General features: G+C 48.6%; 2 protein-coding genes across 2 annotated transcripts; one reads left to right on the top strand and one right to left on the bottom strand.

Moving 5' to 3' along the window:
* The first annotated feature begins 650 nt into the window (after positions 1 to 650).
* Positions 651 to 8,855, top strand: NKRF (NFKB repressing factor). Its single transcript, XM_051630720.1, has 3 exons — positions 651 to 1,061; positions 4,474 to 4,595; positions 6,506 to 8,855. The coding sequence occupies exons 1-3, from the start codon at positions 856 to 858 to the stop codon at positions 8,491 to 8,493; spliced, it is 2,316 nt and encodes a 771-aa protein (XP_051486680.1). The 5' UTR covers positions 651 to 855; the 3' UTR covers positions 8,494 to 8,855.
* A 2,381-nt stretch (positions 8,856 to 11,236) lies between these two features.
* UBE2A (ubiquitin conjugating enzyme E2 A) lies at positions 11,237 to 20,187 on the bottom strand. Its single transcript, XM_051630728.1, has 6 exons — positions 19,925 to 20,187; positions 19,586 to 19,666; positions 19,435 to 19,460; positions 14,089 to 14,178; positions 13,051 to 13,139; positions 11,237 to 12,651 (listed from the first exon to the last, which is right to left on the bottom strand). Exons 1-6 carry the CDS (start codon positions 19,966 to 19,968, stop codon positions 12,523 to 12,525), a joined length of 459 nt encoding a protein of 152 aa, XP_051486688.1. The 5' UTR covers positions 19,969 to 20,187; the 3' UTR covers positions 11,237 to 12,522.
* Between the last annotated feature and the right edge of the window lie 41 nt (positions 20,188 to 20,228).

Genomic DNA, 20,228 nt, shown 5'->3' with positions numbered 1-20,228 from the left:
TGTGTCTCAACACCTTATTAAACGACCTCCGCTGACCAGCGGATGTGGGTCGAGTGGTCGTTTTTGTTTCCTAACTCAACCTGCTCCTGTTCTTTAAAGTCAGGAAGGAGCTGGCAGTGCCGGGGGGGAGAGGCGGGGCCGGGGCCAGGGCAGCGCGATCCAGCCGGCTCCCCGTGGAAGTGCCTGAGCCGCCCCCGCGCTCCCGCTCCTCTTCCCGCGCTGCTCCCGCTGCTGCTCCCGCTGCCTCCGCCCGGCTGAGTCTCCTTTGCCAAAGTGGGAGCGAGCGAGGGTTACACGCACGAAGCACCGCACGAGGGACGCTGCGTGTACGCGAGGAGCGCGGAGGAGCCAGCCCTGCTCGGCGCGGCACCTTCCTGCCTCCATGTACATTCCCAACAAACCCGCGCGCTCCCGTTGCTGCGCGCGCCCCGGGGCTGCGGGGGGGGGGGGGCAGGTCCCGGGGCGCGGCTGTTCCCGCCGCCGCCGCCAGGGGGCACCGGGGGGGCAGCGGCGCCGCTTTCTCGCGGCGTCTCGCGCAGCGGTGACGCGCGGTCACGTGAGGCGGCGCCGGCCCGGCCGCTCCGCGCGAGCGGGGGCAGCGACCGGCGGGGGCGGGGGCGCGCGCTGCCGCGGCGGGGCCGGGAGCGGGAGAAGGCGGGACGGGCCGGGCCGGGCCGGGCCCGCGCTCCCCGGCCGCCCAAAGCGAGCCGCGAGCCGCGGCCTGGTCCGCACGTGGGGCCTGGTCCCCTCCGGCAGGCCCGGGCCGCTTCCGCTGCCGCCCGCGCCTGTGCCGGGCGGGCCGGCCACCAGCGGCGGGGACGGCCCCTCGGGGGCAGAGCCGAGCCGCTGCCCGCCATGCCGCCGCCGGAGCCGGAGCCGGGGCCGGAGGCAGTGCCCGAGGCGGTGCTGGAGCAGTGGCGGCAGTACAACGAGACCGAGCGGCAGTGGGGGCTGCGCCGCCGCTTCATCCTCCGCCACCTGCGCGGCTACCCCGGCGCCGCCATCGACCAGCTCCTCTCGCTCTCCGTCCTCTGGACCAACCACATCTTCATGGGCTGCAGGTGAGGGCTGCGCCGGGCTGCTGCCTCGGGCGGGGCCGGGCCGGGGAGAGGCCCCGAGGCGGGCCCGGGGTGCGGGGCCCGAGGCGGGCCCGTTGCCGCCGCTCGCCGCCGGGCCTGGCTGCTCCGGTGTCACCGGGTTCGGGAGGCACCGAGCCGGCCGGGGCACCGGGGAGCGGCCCGGCCTGCTGGCAGGAGGTGGGGTGGAAGTCAGAAGCCGCCTCCCGGAGGGGGCCGGGCTGCTCGGGCTCCCTCCGGCCGGTCCTCTCGGCACCCCCCGGCTCTCCGGGGCTCCCGGTGCTGCTCGGCTGAATCCCGGGCCCCCGCTGCCGGTTGAACAGCAGCTCCAGAACAGCCGGGGTGGAAGGGGTCGGTGCAGGAGACCTTGGGATCCTGGGGAGCTTTCTTTGCTCCAGTTTGCGTGTGTTTGTGGGACAGGGGAGCGAGTTGCTGGAAAAGTGCATCTGTTTTAGAAGTAGTTCTTGATGTCCCACCCCTGAGGACTCGTTAATCATGTGCTATTGTGCTTTGTGATGTACGTGAGAAGTATCCCTCTAAGCACAGAGCAGCCTGTGCTGTACCCTTAAAGCTAAATTTTCCTGAGGGGAAATAGGCCCGGTGAATGGAAGAGGATTCTCCTCATCCTCAGGATGACTGTTAACGTGCAGAGACCACCATGCCCTAACGGGCAAGGTTGTGGAGATCTGCAGAAACAGCGCTCACGTCCCGACTGACACTTCTGATGTGATTATTTTTAACTGGGCATCAGGCTTTAAAGACAGAAGCAACTGCTTCACGACTAACTGCAGCAAGTTGTGCGGCGACAGAGGAGCTTGTAAACGCCGAAGGGCAGGCGTAAAGCCTGGCTTGTGTTTGTGTCGCTGTCCCAGAGCCCTGCTGGGAAATAATTAGTGTCGTTTGTACAGACCCAAGTCAACAACTTTAAACGTAGAACATAGTTTTGAAACAGCTTCAAATTCCAAAGCTGGAATAGCGTGTTAAAATTCACCACATCTTCTTATGCTAGAGTCTCTTTGGTCCATTGTCTCATCTTACTGTGTTTATGGGCTGTCTTAACGGTGCGGCCTTCTCTGTGATGCTGCTTTCAGGAGTCAGTGCAGTAACACGGTTGTAGGGTGCTGATAAGGACTATGTGGCAAGATCTCAGATCCTAAAAAACGATGCCATTTAAGCCTGTAAGTGCACATACTTCCCTCGATGAACATCCTTACCTGCAGCTCTCGGGGCAGGCAGGAGCAATGGGTTAGGCACGATGCAGTGCAGAGCCATTTTCAGCGAGAATATTTCCCCAGAGCTTGTGTTGTGCACAGACATGAACACACCCCCGGGCACGCGAGCACGCCCGGCTGTTGGAGAGCAGCTTTACCCAGAGCTGTCTGGGGAAGGCAGGGAGCCCACAGCTTTCTCTGGAAGCTGCCTTTTGCTGCTTGGGAAGAGCTGTTGTTGCTGTATCAAGTGAATAACTGCAAAGCTTGGGGGAATTTTTGTTGTTTTAAGTTTGTTGGTTGGTTTGGGAGTTGTTTTGGGTGGGTTTTGTTTGTTTTTTTGTTTGTTTTTTTTTGTTTGTTTTTTTTGTTGTTGTAACAATCAGTTGCTAGTCAAAGACAACCTGATTGTCAAAATAAATGCAAATTGGAGTCTTTGCTGATGAAACCTGAGTGTTCTGCTGAGGGATTACGTGGAGAATGTCCAGAAGGCTTAGAAATCGTGGTCTGTGAGGAAGGAGTTAAGTAACAGGATTCATTTAGTTTAGGGGTGGATTAGAGAAGTTGCACATGTTCTCAGATGTATTAAAGGTGGCTACAAAAGGCAGAGGGGATGTGAGGAAGCTGTGTTATGCTCTAGAGCTACTGGGATCAGGATTTAAGTCACACCAGGGAGGCTTTGGTTTTATGTTGGAGGCCTGGGGTTCCTCTGCCTCCACGTGCAGCCTCCACAACTGGAGATTCCAAAGGCCAGGTTAGACAAACACGTGTTAGGACTGGATCTTCCCCCGGGCAGAAATCTGATCTCCAAACATCTCCTTCCTTTGTGAGGAAAAGTTACGCACTCATACCAGATCTAGCACTGTTCTCCTGACCTGCTGAGAAATGGCATCATCGGTCATGTTCCCATCACAGGTAACACTTCTCTCTGTAAACCAGAGGAAGGAATAGAGATTCCCACCCCTCTCCCTTCTGGCTGTGGGAGGATGAGGATAACACCACTGCCAGCCACCCTTTGATCCATCTTGACATCTTCCCATGCAGGGTTCTGGTGCCCCTCTGCTGGAGGCTGAGCTGGGCTGGGTACCTGCACGTGAAGCAGGGACTGCAGGAGTGTGTGTTCAGAGTTTTCACCCAGTAATTTAAATGGATTTAATTTCTGTCTGGCCCTCTAAATCAGGAGTGGGAAGGGCATTCCCTGAGTGGAGAGTGAGTAGGCTTCCAGAGCACTGGGGACAGTCATGTTTAAAAGCTGGTGTAAGTTACTTCAGCACTAGCTCTTGTGACAGTTGTGGGCTCCTGTCCATGGGCAGTGAACTGATGTTTTTGACTTTGGAAGGTGAGCACACTATGGCACAGGAACAAGATGGCTTTTTCTCCGTTCTGAACTGCAGTGTGAAGCTGTCAGATGCTAGTTTTCATGCCACACTTGTAGGTTCTCCTCGGATAGAAAGGTTTGGGTTTTTTTCTTGTTGTTTCAGCCATGCAAATGGCCTGAAAACCCATCACAGTTCCCAGAGCAATGCAAAACTTAGATGGTGGGGGATATAATGCCAAGAGGGATGGGGCTGTGCAGTGCATGTCCTGCCCGTGGAACTGTGAGGACACTGCCGTGGGGTCAGAGGTTGCACCTCAGCTCTGTCATGGTTCAGGGATTTAAAGCCTGTCAGTTACAGCTACCAAGCTAGAAATGAGGGTGGTTGATAAGGGCTGAGCTGTGCCCTGCCACCCAACATGGGCCATCCCAGCAGTGGTGACATGTGGTCTTGGCTGCTGCTCTTGTGCTTAGTTCACTGAAGACAGAGACTTCTCCACATCCCTGTGTTCCTGTGTTCCTTACTGTTCCTAGCAGCTCTGTCTAATGTTATATTTCAACAGTTACTGTATTTAAAGTGTAAAACACCATGGGTTTGGTGACTGCACCGTTTGTTACTTGCAAAGAGGTTCACTTAGAGCCAGGTATCTCAACAGCTGGCGTGCTGGCTGCCTGCCCATGTGAGCTGCCTGGGGCTGGTGATCACTCCTGTGCTCATACCCAGCAAAGTCAGGGGGAGGGTCACCCTTGCACCAGGTGCTGTGGCTCGGGCAGCTTTAGTTCTTATTTTGCACAATAAAAGTTTGTGTGTGCATGTGTGGCTGTTGCCCCTGTGGGCCCAGTTCTAACGTGGTTTGCTATTGACCCCACGCAGATATGGCTTGCAGGTCATGGAGAAGGTTCTCAAGATGGCTGAAGGCATCGATATTGGGGAAATGAGGTCGTATGAGTTGGTCCCTGGCAGGAAGCACAAGAGATTCCGCTCTCCATCTGACAGTGAGTATGTCTGCCTGTGCCAGAGGAGATGCCCTTCCCTGGGCTGGTTGGGGGGCGTCGGGACGAGCATGGGGAGAGCAAAGCACCACAGGCTGCCTCGGAGAGCCAGCACAGCCAACTGTGAGAGGCAACTGTGATGTCCTCTGCTAGACTGCAGCACTTTCTGCCCCTCTGCCATGCTGTGGGCTGTACATAATTCATGCAGGGTTCTCTTTTTGCTTAGAAAGTATAATTTTTCATTGAAATTACCAGGTAATTGATTTTTCCGTAGTGATAGTGTTAGGGAATTGAATCTATGTAATTAAGTATCTGTCTGCCCTTCTTGACTGTGGTGAGGGGTGATGTTCTGACCTGAGAAGAGATTGTACATTTGCATGAAGATGTGGAGTTCAGCTTATTGACTTAGAGTTATGAGCTGCCTGGAGCACTGGGTGGTGGTAGGGGGGTTATTTACGGGTTTTTTTCTCCCTACTGGGCCTGAAAGAGTCCTGCATATATCAGCTCAGTCCCACAGTCTAAGGGGTCCATGTTGTAGCTTTTCCAGTGGAAGAAGTGCAGCAGGGAGAGAGGGCTGGCAGTTTGGTGGCTCCATCCACTGGCTCCTGTGCAGCAGCTCCAGAGCTCCCTGCCCTCTCCAGAGGGAGGAGCAGGGAATGGTTCACGCCTGCAGGAGCGGGCAGGGGATGCAAGCAGGCAGGCTCTTGCTTTGTGAGGCAGTCCTTGGTAGTTGGCTGTTTAAGGCATGAATGCTCACACAGCACAGGACTCCTCTAGCCTGGGTTGTAATCCCAGCTCTGCCAACCTGTCTTCCTTTACCTTGACACCCAGAAATCTTTCTGAGCTTCCACCGGCCACCTGCAAAACTGGGAAAAATACTGCTTTTCTCCCATGTTTTGCCTGTCTCCCAGGCAGCAGGGGACGGGTTCTCTATTGCATGTTAACACAGACAGCATAAAGAGCTGTTAGGCTGCTGGGAGCCATTAGATGTTGCTGCAGTGCAATCATCAAAATACCAGACTGGGCAAGAAACTTAGACCTGGCCATAATTTGTCACATCTGGCGACCGAAGGATTTAACACACATGTGAGAGCCTTGTCACCTGATTTAAGTATGAAGGCCTGCTTATGCTGTATGCAAAGTGGTTTTTCATCTGCAGTGAGCTAGGCTATGGTAAATACACTATGGTAGTGTGGTGTCTAGACAGATGTGCTCCCTGACCTATATTACAGTTGGACACATTGGCATTGGGTTAGGCAGCTTGTTACTAGGCACTGAGGTGGCCTTTTGTTCTGCTGATGAAGTTACACACATGAACCTTTTCAGCCTGTGGGACTAACTCATTCACAGGACATGTCTTGTATAACCATCTCTCAGGTGTAAGGTATTTGCTTATCAGCTGTTTGATTCTCATTTTCTGCAGTAGCTGTGCATATCAGGATATTCTGCCTCATTTGCATTTCTTATGGATAAGAAAAAAGAGGTCTACCTGCAGCAGAGTTGGAGCTGACACTCTAGTCCAGCTCTGATGTTCTGTCGTACTACTGGCCCTAGTTTTAACTTGTTTTAGTAGCTTTGAATGGATTTACTTGAGAAATGACTGGTTAAGTTTGGTGGGCAATGTTGGGGGGCAGAGCAAGTGATTGGGATCTAAAATCCATGTAACTGAGTATGTAGAGATTTTTGTATGGTAGTTGTGGAGCTGGAAATACCACTGAAGTGACCTGCAGGAGAATGAATGGCTTTATCTGATCAATTGTGAGTGTCTTTGGAAGGAAGCCTTTTGGTTCACGGCTAACAAGTGGGAATCCTGTGTTCAGAGCCTGCAGGCTCCTCCTGGGGATCACTCTGAAAACACTGCCTCCCTATCATAGCACATACTGATAATCTTGTAATTTTGTTCCACCCTGCAGGTCCAGAGCCAGAGCAGATGTCTGAGCCGCCCAAAAAGATGGCCCCCAGGTTCCGGGTACGACCACGTTTTGAACCCATACACTTTGTCACCAGTGCTGAGAAGGGTGACAAGAAGGAGGATTCTCTGGATAACCAAATGCAGGAGGTGAACCAGGAGGCAAACACAAACAGCATAACGCAGCCAGCTGAAAATTGCACCAATTCTCTTGTGAGTGCGCAGGAAGCGGATCCCCAGCTCTCCAGCTCAGCTGGGCTTGGCTTTGCAAGCCAGGCAGCAGCAGCCAAGAAGGCTGTGAATAGCATGGACTCTACCACAAGCAGCGTGATGCAGGTTTCTGTTTCTCCTTCAACTGCCCAGTCTGCATCAGAGACTTTCCCTCCATCAGCTCTAATGCTGAAGCAGAGTTTTATTGAGAAACTGTCAGCAGCTGTCTGGAAAAACCTTGCTAACCCAGATGCAAACACTGGGACTGAAAAAATTAACTTTACTTATCTTTTGACACGTTCAATTCAGGCTTGCAAGACAAATCCTGAGTATATTTATGTTCCTCTAAAAGAGATTGCCCCTGCTGACCTCCCCAAGAACAAGAAGCTCCTAACAGATGGCTTCGCTTGCGAAGTGCGGTGCCAAAACATCTACCTGGCCACCGGTTACGCCGGCAGCAAGAACGGATCCAGGGATCGAGCTGCAGAGCAGGCAGTGAAGCTGCTGAAGAAGTCTGTGGAAGTGAGAGTTGTTCAGCGGAAGTTCAAGCACACCTATCACGAAGACTTGGTGGTGTGTGAGGCAGGCCTGAGTCGCCCAGATTTCCCTCCTGCTCTCAAACCCCATGAGGAGTTTGTAGTTGCCAACAGGGACTGTGTCCCAGTGCAGCCTGGTTCTGAAGCTGTGAAAGGTCCCAATAACACCAACAAACACTGGACTAGTTTTGTCCTCACAGAGAATGCCAGCGATGCAATAGGAATACTTAACAATTCTGCCTCATATAACAAAATGTCTGTTGAATATAAATATGAATTAATGCCCAACCGCTTGTGGCGTTGTCAGGTGTATCTACAAGATCACTGCCTGGCCGAGGGGTTTGGCACCAAAAAGACCAGCAAGCACGCAGCAGCTGAGGAGGCCTTGAAAATTCTGCAGAAGATGCAGACAAATCTAGCAGCCATCAAAGTGACCCAGGTTCAGAAAGTCGGCTGCTCGTCACGGGCCTCCGGAAGGAAGAAGGACCTGAAGGACCTGGTGATTTATGAGAACTCCAGCAATCCCGTGTGCACCCTGAATGACACCGCCCAGTTCAACAAGATGACGGTGGAGTACGTCTTCGAAAGGATGACGGGCACGCGGTGGAAATGCAAGGTGATGCTGGAAGATGAATTTATTGCAGAAGCAGTTGGAGTGAAGAAATCTGTCAAGCATGAGGCAGCAGAGGAAGCTGTGAAAATACTCAAAAAGACTCAGCCAACTGTTGTTAATAACCTGAAGAAAGGAGCCGTTGAGGACGTCATCTCCAGAAATGAGATTCGGGGTCGATCAGCAGCAGAGGCTTTCAAACAGAAGATCAAAGAAGATAACATTGGGAATCAAATTTTAAGAAAGATGGGCTGGACAGGTGGTGGCCTAGGGAAAGCTGGTGAAGGAATCAGAGAGCCCATTTCAGTGAAGGAGCAATTTAAAAGGGAAGGACTTGGGCTTGATGTAGAAAGGGTGAACAAAATTGCTAAGAGAGATATTGAAGAGATCATTCGAAACTATGCACGCTCAGAAAGCCACATTGACTTGACTTTCTCTAGAGAACTGAACACGGATGAGCGGAAGCAGATACATCAGATTGCCCAAAAATATGGTCTTAAAAGTAAATCTCATGGGCAGGGCCACAACAGATACTTGGTGGTGAGCAGGAAGCGGCGCAAGGAAGATCTTTTGGACCAGCTGAAGCAAGAAGGCCAGGTTGGGCATTATGAGCTCATTATGCCTCAGGCAAACTGAGGTGAGGTGTCCCATTTTACCAGAGACTGAGCTTCCTAGGTATTCAATTAAGGAAAGAGATGCTGCATTTCTCTTGTCGGTTATATTAACGTTAAAGTCTTTTACTTCGTTAATATAATTTCTAAAATGTTAGACATTTAGAACTGACCGAGTTCTATTCATGTATATTAGCACAACTCAAAAAGCAGTAGTGCTGTTACTGTATGTGTCTTTGATATTACTTCTTCCTTCACATTTTAATAGTTTTGTAATAACAAAAACACATGTCCAACAAGAATGAATTCGACATCATGTACAATTATAATTCCCTTATTCTTCTTGATCAAGGAAGGAAAAAAAAAATGCCTTTTTTTTTTTTTTTTTTTTTTTAAAAACACATTCAAATCATAAAAAGCAAAGGAAATGCAGTCTGGAGGAATAAACCTTTATGTAAAGTTGGTATTAATGACAATAAAGTTTTATTTCTGGAACAAAACAGGATTTGTCACACTGTGTAAAAAAAACCCAAACAAAACAAAACAAAACCTGGAAACTGCATTTCTTGAGAAATAGGGATAGTGAGGTCCTGTCTCTGCTGAGTATCTGTGTGGAGAGGTGTCCTCAACCAGTTCAACAGCACAGGTTTATTCATAGATTTCTACCTTGATTCTCCCATTCTGAGAATTACTGAATGCACCTCAAGCGTTGCTGTCAGACCAGGATCCTGCTGGTGCATTTTTACCTCAGAGCACTGCTGGAGATGTGCCAAGACCACAGGGAGGTGCGAAATATAAAAAACTGGAGGTAAAGGCCGAGCCCACGCTCAAAGATGCTCCTGTAGCCTGTGGGGACTGTTATATAACTTATTTTTCTGCTTGGAATTTAAGCTCTTTAATCCTGAGCAGACTCAAATCTGTGCCTCATGATGTCTCTGCTCTGTTACTGTACCTGTGCCTGCTGCGTCCAGGGTGAGTCACCAGGAACTGCTCCCAGATGCTCCAGAGCTGTGAGTCCCTCCAGGCCCGGCAGGCGCCGCTGCCCGAGTGCTGCCCGCCTCCTGGGACAGCAGACTCTGCCTGTGCCCTTCTGCCAGCTGTGCCTTGTGAGCCTTCCTGCTTGGAAAACAGGGTAGGGATTGACCTGGGAAGAGCCAGGAGCTCTGGGGTGTTTCCTGTCAGTGGCAGGGCCGGCTGATGATGCTTTAGTGCCAAGCCAGGCCAAGGAAGTATTTCTCTGGGCTCCTGTTGGCTCGTGTTTGTGTTTTTCTGCTGCTTATATTTGCTCCTCAGTCTTTTATCATCCTCTAGCGTTCTTCCCACTGCCTGTTTTTAAATACTCCTAGCGCTGAGGGGAGGATGACTGACAGCACCTGATGGAGCAGGATGTGCTGGTGATGTGCAGTTGGAGACATTTTCATCCCCACAGTGTGACAAAGAAGCAGCCATCCTGGCAGGTAAGATGGGCTCAGGAAGATGGGAGTGAGCATTCCCTCCTAGCCTGGAGGGCTGCAGCACATGGAATTTCTCACAGGGAAACATGCTGCTGCTGGCTTTGTAGAAAATGAGCTGGCAATTAATGAGCGAAATGTGTTGGAGTTTCTTGGTTTTGTTGTTTTGTTTTTCCTTGTGTGCACTAGTCCTTCCCTCCCAAATTCTGCTCAAGAATGCTGGGCTCTAGCAGATGGTGCTGTAGGAGTGGAAGAAGCCTGGTACTTTCTAGGCAGCTATTCCTGCAAGCAGGAGTGCAGCCCCCCCACCCCCCTCCCTAATGGGTATGCAGCAGGGTTTCAGAGCCTGGGGATGCCAAGAGAGGCAGGGAGAGCAGCCCTGCAGCATTTGGGATGAGAAATGCCTCTTTTGGGATAGGGGTGCTGGCTAGATGTACTGGCATTGCCCCAGGAGTGGGTTTCTGGCCCCAGGCTGTGCAGGACATTGCTTTCGCTGCCCAGGCTCAGAGCTGTGACTCTCGGCCACCTTTGCCACGTGCTGTGTCTGTGCAGGAGCTGTCCCCTGCCTTGCTGCTTGGTGGGTGTGGTGGCTGTGAGGTTGATGGTTGCACTTGATGATCTTGGTGGTCTTTTCCACCCATGACAATTCCTTGATTCTGTGACTGACTGGGTGGTGTCTGAAGCACTGCCAGCCCTTCCTGCTCCCCTGGTTATGGAGCCAAAGCTTTCTGGAGAGCCAGTGCATAGTTTAAAGTGCAGTTAGTGGAAGAAGGCCTTACCTAAGGGGTGCAAAGGTGAGGTTTGGGATTGGCTTGTTGGGGTTTTTTTTGTGCAGCTCTGGGCTGCTCTTGGTTCCTGGCTGCCTTGAGAGTTCACTCCATCCCTTTTTTTTTTTTCTTTAGTGCCTAGCAAGACATACAAAAATCGAGGGACTGAAACAAGGGCTTCTGTGACAGCAGAGTAACTTGGTCCATCCTGAAAGCTTAAAACAGCTTGCAGAAAGGCAAGTTGCAGTAATTAACATTACATGTAACTATCATGAGTTATAAATTGTCAACAGTCCACTCACAGGCACCACAAGCTGCTGAGCTTCTTACAAGTGCTTTTGCTAAGCCATGTCAGTTTCTCTGCTAGTCAGTTGACCCTGGCCTATCTTTCCTCCTCTGCCTCCCTCCTCCTTCTGCAGTATAGCCCAGTGCAACAACTGCCCAGCTGGGCAGGAAGGATTCCAGAGTCCTGCTGGTAAAGTCTACTTGGAGCTGGAGGCCACAACAGCCTCCTCCCCTCCCAGTTCAAATAACCACAGTTATACACCTGTTGCCTATTTATACAATAAGCACTAAGGTTACACTTTATTTACAACTTTTGAAAAATGTACAGTTTCTTACATGGGTTACTTGTGCAAAGTTAAACTTCTCAACTAACAGACCAATGTGCACACAGAAGACACCGGAACAGTGGACAACACAATTGTAGGTTTCATCCCACACTGCTGCTTAAGGTACTGTATCCAAATGTACAAACTTAGCCTTACAAAAAAAAGTGAGTCTGGACTTATAAATGTTTCTTTTTTTTCAGAGTTGAAAAAAATACTTTCATAAAACTGAAGGGAAACTCAAGCATGCAGCAGTAGCTCACACAAACCACACAGTAATCTACAAAGAGCAGAAACTTCAGAGACTCAAGTGCCTACCCCATTCTGTATTGTTACTTGCCATGAGGCAAAGTTGGATCCCAAAGAACTTATCTTTCTTGGTTAAAGATAAGGGGTGGGAGAAAGACACTGAAGGACAGTAATCCCACCCCGGGAACACTTCAGGTTTTATTCTTCCTTAATGTGGAAGGTCTTTTGCTCAGAGTACCACAGCTCTACCTGGTTTTGTCCAGTAATGCCTCAGTGACAGGATTATAGAAACTCATTGACACAGTCTCCAGAGGCATGTCCTTTAAAATAAAAGAGGGGTTGTTTCTCACCCTAAACCAAGATCAAAGTACCACAACCTTAGTGATTTATGTATATCTATACATACATCTTGCAGGGGCAGTACAGAAGTATCTAGCATTCCACGGTCTTACTAAATATTTTAATTTGAATCCATTTAAGAGTTGTTTTTTTTTCCATGATAAATCAATACAAAAGGGAAATGAGGTTATTTCTTCACTCAGTACTTACAAACGCAGTGGGGGTCTAAACCAAAATGACCAGCCTGGACAGATCAGCACTTTAGTTAATATCAGTTAAAAAATGTGTATGTATATAAACATCCCTTTTATCAAGCTACACATAAGCATCACTGTGTATAACACAATTACAATTAAAAGCTTAGTGTACACTACAGAAATGCACAATACTGCCCTAAGACTGGAGAGGGACCACAGAAAATGAATTCAGCATCAGTAACTCTTTTGCAAGTAACCCAAGTACAGAACATTTGACTTCAAAGTGGGTGCTTTCTGATGTCCAAGGAGAAGCTTCAGCAAGGGAGGGTGGCAACAGCACAACAGCTATTCTGCTTTCAAAGTAAATGCTAGGAGGAAAAAGATGACTCAGACACTTTGTTTATTTTCCTCATCAACAGAGTGTTCATTTGCATCATCCTGGGTCAACAGTCACGCCAGCTCTGTTCTACTATTGCAGAAACCCGTTTTTCATATTCCCGCTTATTCTCTTGGTATAGCTGAGCTGCCTGGCTGTTTGCTGGGCTGTTGGGATTTGGCTCATCCAATAGGGACTGTGCAAAGAGAAAAACATTCTTAGGCACTTGAAAGCAGGCAGAATTTTCCAACATACTCCTTAAACTATCCCTAGGGAGGAGTGCAGCAGTTCATCCAGACACAGGTAAAGGACATGGCACTCCAGCAGCCCCGAGTTACTGGAAGCTGCTGCTCCCAGGCTGACTCCTGCAGCCCAGGTGGCTGCTCAGCCCACAGTGCAATCCCAGGATGGTCCCTTGGGTGGCCACCTGCTGCCACTGGCCCGTCCATTTGCAGCTGAAAAGTACTCACACTTTAGCAAAGAATAAGGTATGGCTGCTATCCTGGCTCTCAGGAGAGGACTAAAAGCGTTTCCTGAGCTGTTTTGCTGTAGCATTCTAATTTAAATCTGCCTTTGCAGGCAGAATTGTTTTTACCTGTATGGATGTTAAGATGGAGGAGACATCATAGGTAGGACTCCAGCGATTCTGAAGAATATCCAGACATATACTACCATCTGCATAGACTAGAAAGGGTTCAAGAAGAATGACTTTAAACACAAGTTATAGAGCTATTTATTTTTTTCCTAGTATTCCCTGATCCCAAAACCAGTGTCTGACAGACTTAAATCCAGCAAACAAGCCTGTAAGGTAGGAAGAGGTGAAGCTTCTCACTGATAGTTGCCTGAGATATTTAAGCTCAACCCCTGCTTATTATTTCACATCAGGCTCTTCTGTGACACTATAACCACTGCTATGGAAAACCATAACTAGATTTTAAGGCAAAAAAACCTGAAGCTATCCAGAAGTGAACCAAATAAAGAACACAAGCAAAAAGCTGTCTACACATAAGGCTTCCCCAGTGTCTAGACACCTTTCCCACAGCACCTTTAGAAGAACCCTCCCTCAGGGCACTTTACCCACACGTGCTTACTTGCTGCACTGCAGGCTTCCAGTATTTCTTCACTAGTACTTGTTTGAAAGCAAGAAATATATCTCCAACCTTTAATTACCAAGGAAGGCAATTAAACCATCTTACTACCACTGGCTATAGAAGGAAACTACATTTCAAGGTCTATCATTCTTACAGACATTTTTGGGAACAAAGTGATACAAGACAACTGCATGCAGCAGTGTCAGCATGCTGTGTGTGCACCACAGGTAAATAGAAGTCCAGGACACTGCTATTTAGGTACAAAATATTATTCTGTAAGGTTACACAAGGCAGTTGTGAGACAAGGTCTCCTCAATACTGTGCTGTAACACCTGAAAGGTAAGAAGCTCCTTTTATCACCCCTTTCGTTTCACACTGCCCACATGTACATCCTTACCAAAACTACATAGAACCACACTGGATTTTGCTACCTTCTTAAATAGTGGAAACTTTGAAAATAAATAGACCTTTTTCTGCAGCATTATAAACAACTTTAACTTAAAAAAAAACCAAAACCAACACACCATTGTGTAAGGACTTACCATTTGGATGAAACATTTTAGAGACAAATCTAACAGTAGGTGGCTTGTTTGGATATTCTTCTGTGAATTCTATTGTAAGTTTGAAAGTTCCTGGAGTGGAAAGAGAGATAAGTAACCTTTATTTGAATTAATTTACACAAGGGATCAGTAAGTAGCATCCCTCCAAAAGCACAAATTGACGCTACTGTCCTCATACATGTGTGTTGAATATGGAATAGATTATTCAGTCCTGCAATGATTCTGCTACTCTCTTTTGAGTTAATCATTAACTCTGAAGTCCTAGACAGTACTGATACCAGAGTATCTCCTGTGACTTATTGCCAAAATCACCACCCCAGTCAAAATGTTTGTGTAAGGAAAGACACCTGCCCTTGAGGTTTTCTTCCACAAAGCCTAATCCCAGTGCACTGTAAAAACAACACAAGGGGGTGTATAACCATCTGTGTAACAGACCATGATTTAATAAGTCCTAGAGACTGGAATAGGCTACCATGACAAGGAACTTCTTACTCATTTCCTGTTTAAATTTCAAAAAAATGCATTTTTACCAACAACTGTAAGGTTATGGTCTTATTACAGAAAAGTAGTATTGAAAGCAGCATCCAAATCAGACACTTTAAAACAAAAATCTGGTAATTTACTTCACACTAACTAGTCTGTCTTTGAGAGTGATTAAGCAGAAACAGAAAATGCTGCAGTTAAGTCCCAATCCAATCATTTTAACAGGCTGCACCAACACAAGTTACTTTAGCCCTTCTCCTCAGGCTGTGACAATCATGAGACATCTGTCAACCAAGCTGCAGAAGTATGGAGTCCAGGGGACTAAGCACTGCTACTGATTCAGATCAATACCTAAGGAACTCAACACATTCCACTTCACAACACGTGAGCCATCACCTCAGACCAATGAATCTGGGAGGCAGCTCATGAAGTTCCTGCACACACCCAGACACAAACATCTGAAGCACCACCATATAAACATTCAGGTCTCCTGTGAAAGGAATGCAACTGACAGTAACAGATGTAACAAGCTGCCAGGAGAGAGACTACTTTTTTTGAAAAGGCATTCTTACCTGTCAGTGACAGGCTTACCTCCCACCAAAACTCAGTGTCCAAACTAAAACTCAGGGGCTCAGATGTAAAGCTCATTCTTGCTTCCTACTGTGAGGGAGCTTTCCAGCAGCAATATAACTAATGTATTGCTTCATTTGGCTGGCAAACATATGCCAAGAACTGGTAGCCAGTGAATAGATTTTTTCAACCCTTTTCATTATTTTTTTTAGATCAGCAAGGCCCAGCAGTATCTCCCAGAGACTCTTTATAAGGAGAAAAATTATAACATTGAGTTGCAAAAAATGAAGGTCATTGCTTTGACGTTCCAGTTTGCATAAGAAGACAGAGTACAGATGCTTCAGAGCTTTCTGCACAGCAGTGGGAGGCCTCAATGTCCTCAAAATAAGGTTTTGCATGCTTATTTTTCATTAGCAGCCTAATAACACAGAAACAGAGAGCCAAAGCACTATCTTACTGTAAAACAAAAGGAACAAGAATGGTATCGTTAAGATTGTTCAAATTACTGGAAGTCTGCACTGGGGCTTCCAAGCTTTACTCTGGCTAATCCAGAGGCACAGAGCCAGATCCGAGGCCAGTTTGAAAGCCAGCACTGGAAAGTTCCTAACAACTTCTACCAGCTGCAAACATCAGCTCAGGGCTACCTTTCCTTCCCTACATGGTGACAATCCCAAGCAATCTTGGCCCTCTAGAACTGAATGCCTAGGGATTAACTTCTAAATCTGAAGAGATTTTAGCTCTCCCTGCCCCAGTTCTGTTTCTCAGCAGCCTCCTTATGAGATAGGAAAGCAGGAACCTCCTTCTGTGGAAGAGTGACTAAGCAAGCAGTAGGCTGAAAACTGGGGACAAACCATCAAACAGTAGAGTTCAACAAGCATACTTGAGAAAATGAATGCTATTCTAGAACACTGACTGAAGTGGGAGCACAGGGGACACATAAGGCAGCCAAAAAGCAGTGACAAGGGTAGCTTGGTCTTGGAATCCATTTAAAACTACTGAAAGGGAAGCCATCTGTCCCACCAGGGACAGGACAGTGTTACTTCTAACACCATTCTGAATGAGTGGTTTAGACAGCTTCCACCTGGAGTATCTACCTACTCATATGTTGAAGTCAAGACCCAGAGTGGCAATGGCTCCCTGAAAGCCACACTTCCTCATTGTGCTTTATTAAAAGACAAACCCAAAGATCTGGTGAACCAAAGTCTAAAGTTCACTTGCTCTGAAAGCCCACACAAGTGAAATGGGTAGCATGACATGCTCCTGGGGATGAGGCCTTCAGTTTCCAGACTCTTGTGTCACTAATTTTAAAGCTTTCAATTGGTAATCCTTGTAACACACCCCTAGACAGCAGATTTTAAACTGTACATTATCATATTCACTGTCATTATTGATATCAGGACCATTTTTGATCTTTGGAGAACATTCTCTTTTGTACCTAATTTACCTCATTCATCAGTCTCTCCTACCTCAGGATGTGAGACTCTCACACAGCTAACTTCTCTGTGACCTGTGTGGCAGCCCAAGTAACCCCCACCAGAGCAGCATCCATGTCCCCGCTGGGCCCTTCTCGCTGCAGGGAGGAAGAGCAGCCCCTTCCATTCCACTGCCCATAAAGCAGGGATGATCTTTTCCTCTCCCACGTGAGGATACTGAATCCATATTCCATAAGCAAGGAAAAAAAGCACATGGAAGGCAAATGCCTTGCTTTCTCTGTCCCAGCCTCCTGCCTGCTGACAGCAAAGCAGGATACCACAAGAGCTGTGTTACTTAACTCTCTCCAAGCCAGGACTCCTGCACTAACCGCAGTATCATCATCCAGTTTCAGAGAAACAGGTCTGAAGGACTGGGAGAGGCTGGGTTTCCATCACTGTGACAGCACTACCACTTTAGATGCCACACACATCTAGACTCTCAGAAATATGGTGAAGGGCAGGATAAATATCCCCAGGGTCCCACTGCAGACACCTGCAATCAAATCCTCTTAAAGCAGAAGATGGAAGTTACGCTGCTCATCTAAATTAGTAGCTGCTCCTAGGTCAAGCCAGCCTGCACACCGAGTTGTGTCTGGGGGTGGAGGGGAGGGAGGGTTGTTGGCTGCACTGGGCTGCTCAGCAAGTAAACAAGTGTGTTTGAACTTAAGGTTTGCAGTTCAGACAAAGCTAAGAAACCTCAGAAGCTGAGACTGAAGAAAGGTCCCACCAGAATGAGAATAAAGAACAATACTCAGGATGCTCAAATTATTACAGGTCTGGTTCAACAATAACAAAAAATTCACAGGCTACTTTCACCAGAATTAAGTATCTGAAGTCTTGCAGTATCACCAGGAAGTGACAGAGCCTGAAAAGGAAATACAAAGCCACTTCTGAAGAACACTGCCCTTCAAAGGCTTAATGAGAAGGACTACAGAGCTCCACTGTACCTTCAGCTCATGAGGCCTGCACAGTTACAAACAGCTCAATATTGTTAAAGAAAAATTTCCTTAATTTTACCTAAGCTGAACTGCATCTGAACTGTGCTACCATCATCTGAACCATGCTACTCTTCTCACTTAATGGAGAAGCACAGCCCAGGCACTAATACACCCCCATCTCTAGGCACCACTTAGCATTTTGTTCTAGGACAATGTAAGATCCCAGAGAAAAGAAGATAAGCATATGCTGCAACACAAGACATAACTATTTTCCTGAGCACATGCTGTGAAAATACACACTTGCTAAGAAAAGAGCAATCCATCACACACCCAGATTATATTAGGAGATGAACCAAGGCAGGACAGCAGCAGCAGACTCAAGCATCTGTTTCAACTTCAAACTGCTGTGAGTGCAACATGTCCTAAGTATCTGAGATAAAGACACAATGCTGCCACAGTGGAAAGCACAGACAAAACCAGTATGTCAGGGCTCCTGAAAGCAGTCTCCAGTCTTCGACAACTAAATGGAAATATATGGGAAAAAAAAAACCTTTCAGTATCTGTTAACCCCATACTGAGCTGGAAGAGCCTGAACATGTAAACAACCTACATTTTAGAACACTGCAAGGAGACAGATTTCTGCTCCAACCAGCAAATCACTCTTAGTGGCAGCACACCAAGAACCTAATCAGCTCTATCAACCCTCAAGAAGTTTAAGAAAGCCCTTCCTTTAGGTTTATTTAATAGAATACATTTAGCCCATCCGTTCTATCATGTGATGTTATGGAATATTCAAGTTTTAAACATCAGACTTCTGACACAGCTGCTACACCAAGCTTCTTAACTAATCAAATACATTTAAAAAAGTAACTGGAGTCTTCAGAGTTTTCTTAGGCCTGAAATACTTAAAATCTTCAGAGAAAAAAAAAATAAATCTGCAATTTACAGGCATGCCCACAGGTGCTACCTCCAAGGATAAACAGAGACAGAGGAGTTAGCCAAGAACAACATAAGAGTTAAGGAATTTTTCCTATGCTTTTGTCATGAGTCATGGAGATCTACGATTAATTACAGCCTGCACTGAAAGTATCTTAAAAAAAATAATAAAATAATAAATGCATCACTGATTTCAGTTAGTATTTCATGTCTAACAAGTTTCCACAAAGTATTCATACAGCAAGACAGTAAGGCTGGACGGAAACTACCAGGACACAGGTACGTTACAAGGACCTACTTAGCCAGCTTTTAAAGTTAAGAAGTCCTTTTAATTGTTAACCCTGAACGATACCAATTGTAGCAGAATGAAGCAGGTGCCAAGAAAAAAAAAAACAACAACAATCAAAAAATCTGTCGTGAACTTCCTCAAACATTCAGCCTATTTCCTACTTCAGCTGACTCACCTTGGGACTTAATCTCAAAACACTTCCAGCATCATAGAAAACAGAACTCAAAACACATTACAACGGTTCTATACCAGGGGTTTTTTTATAGTTCTCCAAGCACAAGTGTCCCTAAAAATGTGACCCTGGGTTCAACCAAAACACTTAGAGATCCTGAAAACGGTGTATTAAATTAGGCTTGGGACAGTCAGATTGGGTGATTACAAGCTAATTTCTACATTTCCGTGAATCAACACAGCAACCTAAATAAACCACGTTTTCTTAGGGCAGGATAAAACTAAATTTAAAATATGTTCAGAAGTGCTGGGGGCAGCACAGGGCCAGGTGAACATACACTCATGCCCCTTCCTCACCCCCAGGCCCACACCTGTTGCAAAGCCCACGGCAGTGCCACACTAAGGCCCCGTCAAGCTGCACATGACCCTAAAGAAGCCAAGCACCAGGCCCGCACGTAGCCGCACTTACCGTCCTCGAAAGGGGTCCCCTCGGGCCTAGAGGAGGGAAGAAGCAGAACACAGCGTTACCCCGCGGGCAGCCCCATCCCTGCCCCCGCGGAGGCTCCGCGGGAGCTGCCCCCCGCGGCCCGCCGCCCCCGGCCCGCCCCCGCCCCACTCACCCGAAGATGACGGCGTTCCACACCATGATGTTGTTCTCCGAGGGGGCCCCGCTCACCCCGGCCGGGGGATCCTCCTGCAGCCTGCGGGACACACAGCGCTGAGGCGCAGGCCCCGGCGGCCGCCCCTGCGCACTTGGCGTAACCCAGGCAGGCAGCCGCACGCCCTGCGCCAGCGGCGCACCCCGCCGGCAGCCAGCGAGGCCGGGCCCTACGCAACCAGCGGAGCGCGCCCTACCCCGCCGCCATGTTGCGCTGCCCCCTCCTCCCCCGGGAGAGCCGGGCCCGTCGTCCCCCCCCCCGCCCGCTCTCCCCCTCTCCCTCAGCCAGCGGCCTCGGTACCTCTTGAAGTCCCGCATGAGGCGCCTACGGGCCGGAGTGGACATGGCGGGCTCAGGGTTATAGATCACTCATACACTGTCCGAGGGAGCACGGAGCGCGCAGAGACGGCGGCGGCTCCAACTGAGGCAACGGCGGCGCCGGCGAACAGGAGCGACCGCGGCCTCTACCACTGCGGCGGGCGCGGGGGGAGCCCGGGCTGCGCCGATCCCGAGCGGCTGCCGGGCGCTCCGGGACGTACCAACGCCGCGGGGAGGGGGGGAGGAGCCGGATGCCGCCGAGCGCCCCGCCCGGCGCGGGAGGCGGG

Source organism: Apus apus, chromosome 12 (genome assembly GCF_020740795.1).
Source record: "Apus apus isolate bApuApu2 chromosome 12, bApuApu2.pri.cur, whole genome shotgun sequence".
Classification (NCBI taxonomy): Eukaryota; Metazoa; Chordata; class Aves; order Apodiformes; family Apodidae; genus Apus; species Apus apus.
Note: the sequence above shows the minus strand (reverse complement) of the source record. Positions and strands in the feature narration are given on the sequence as shown.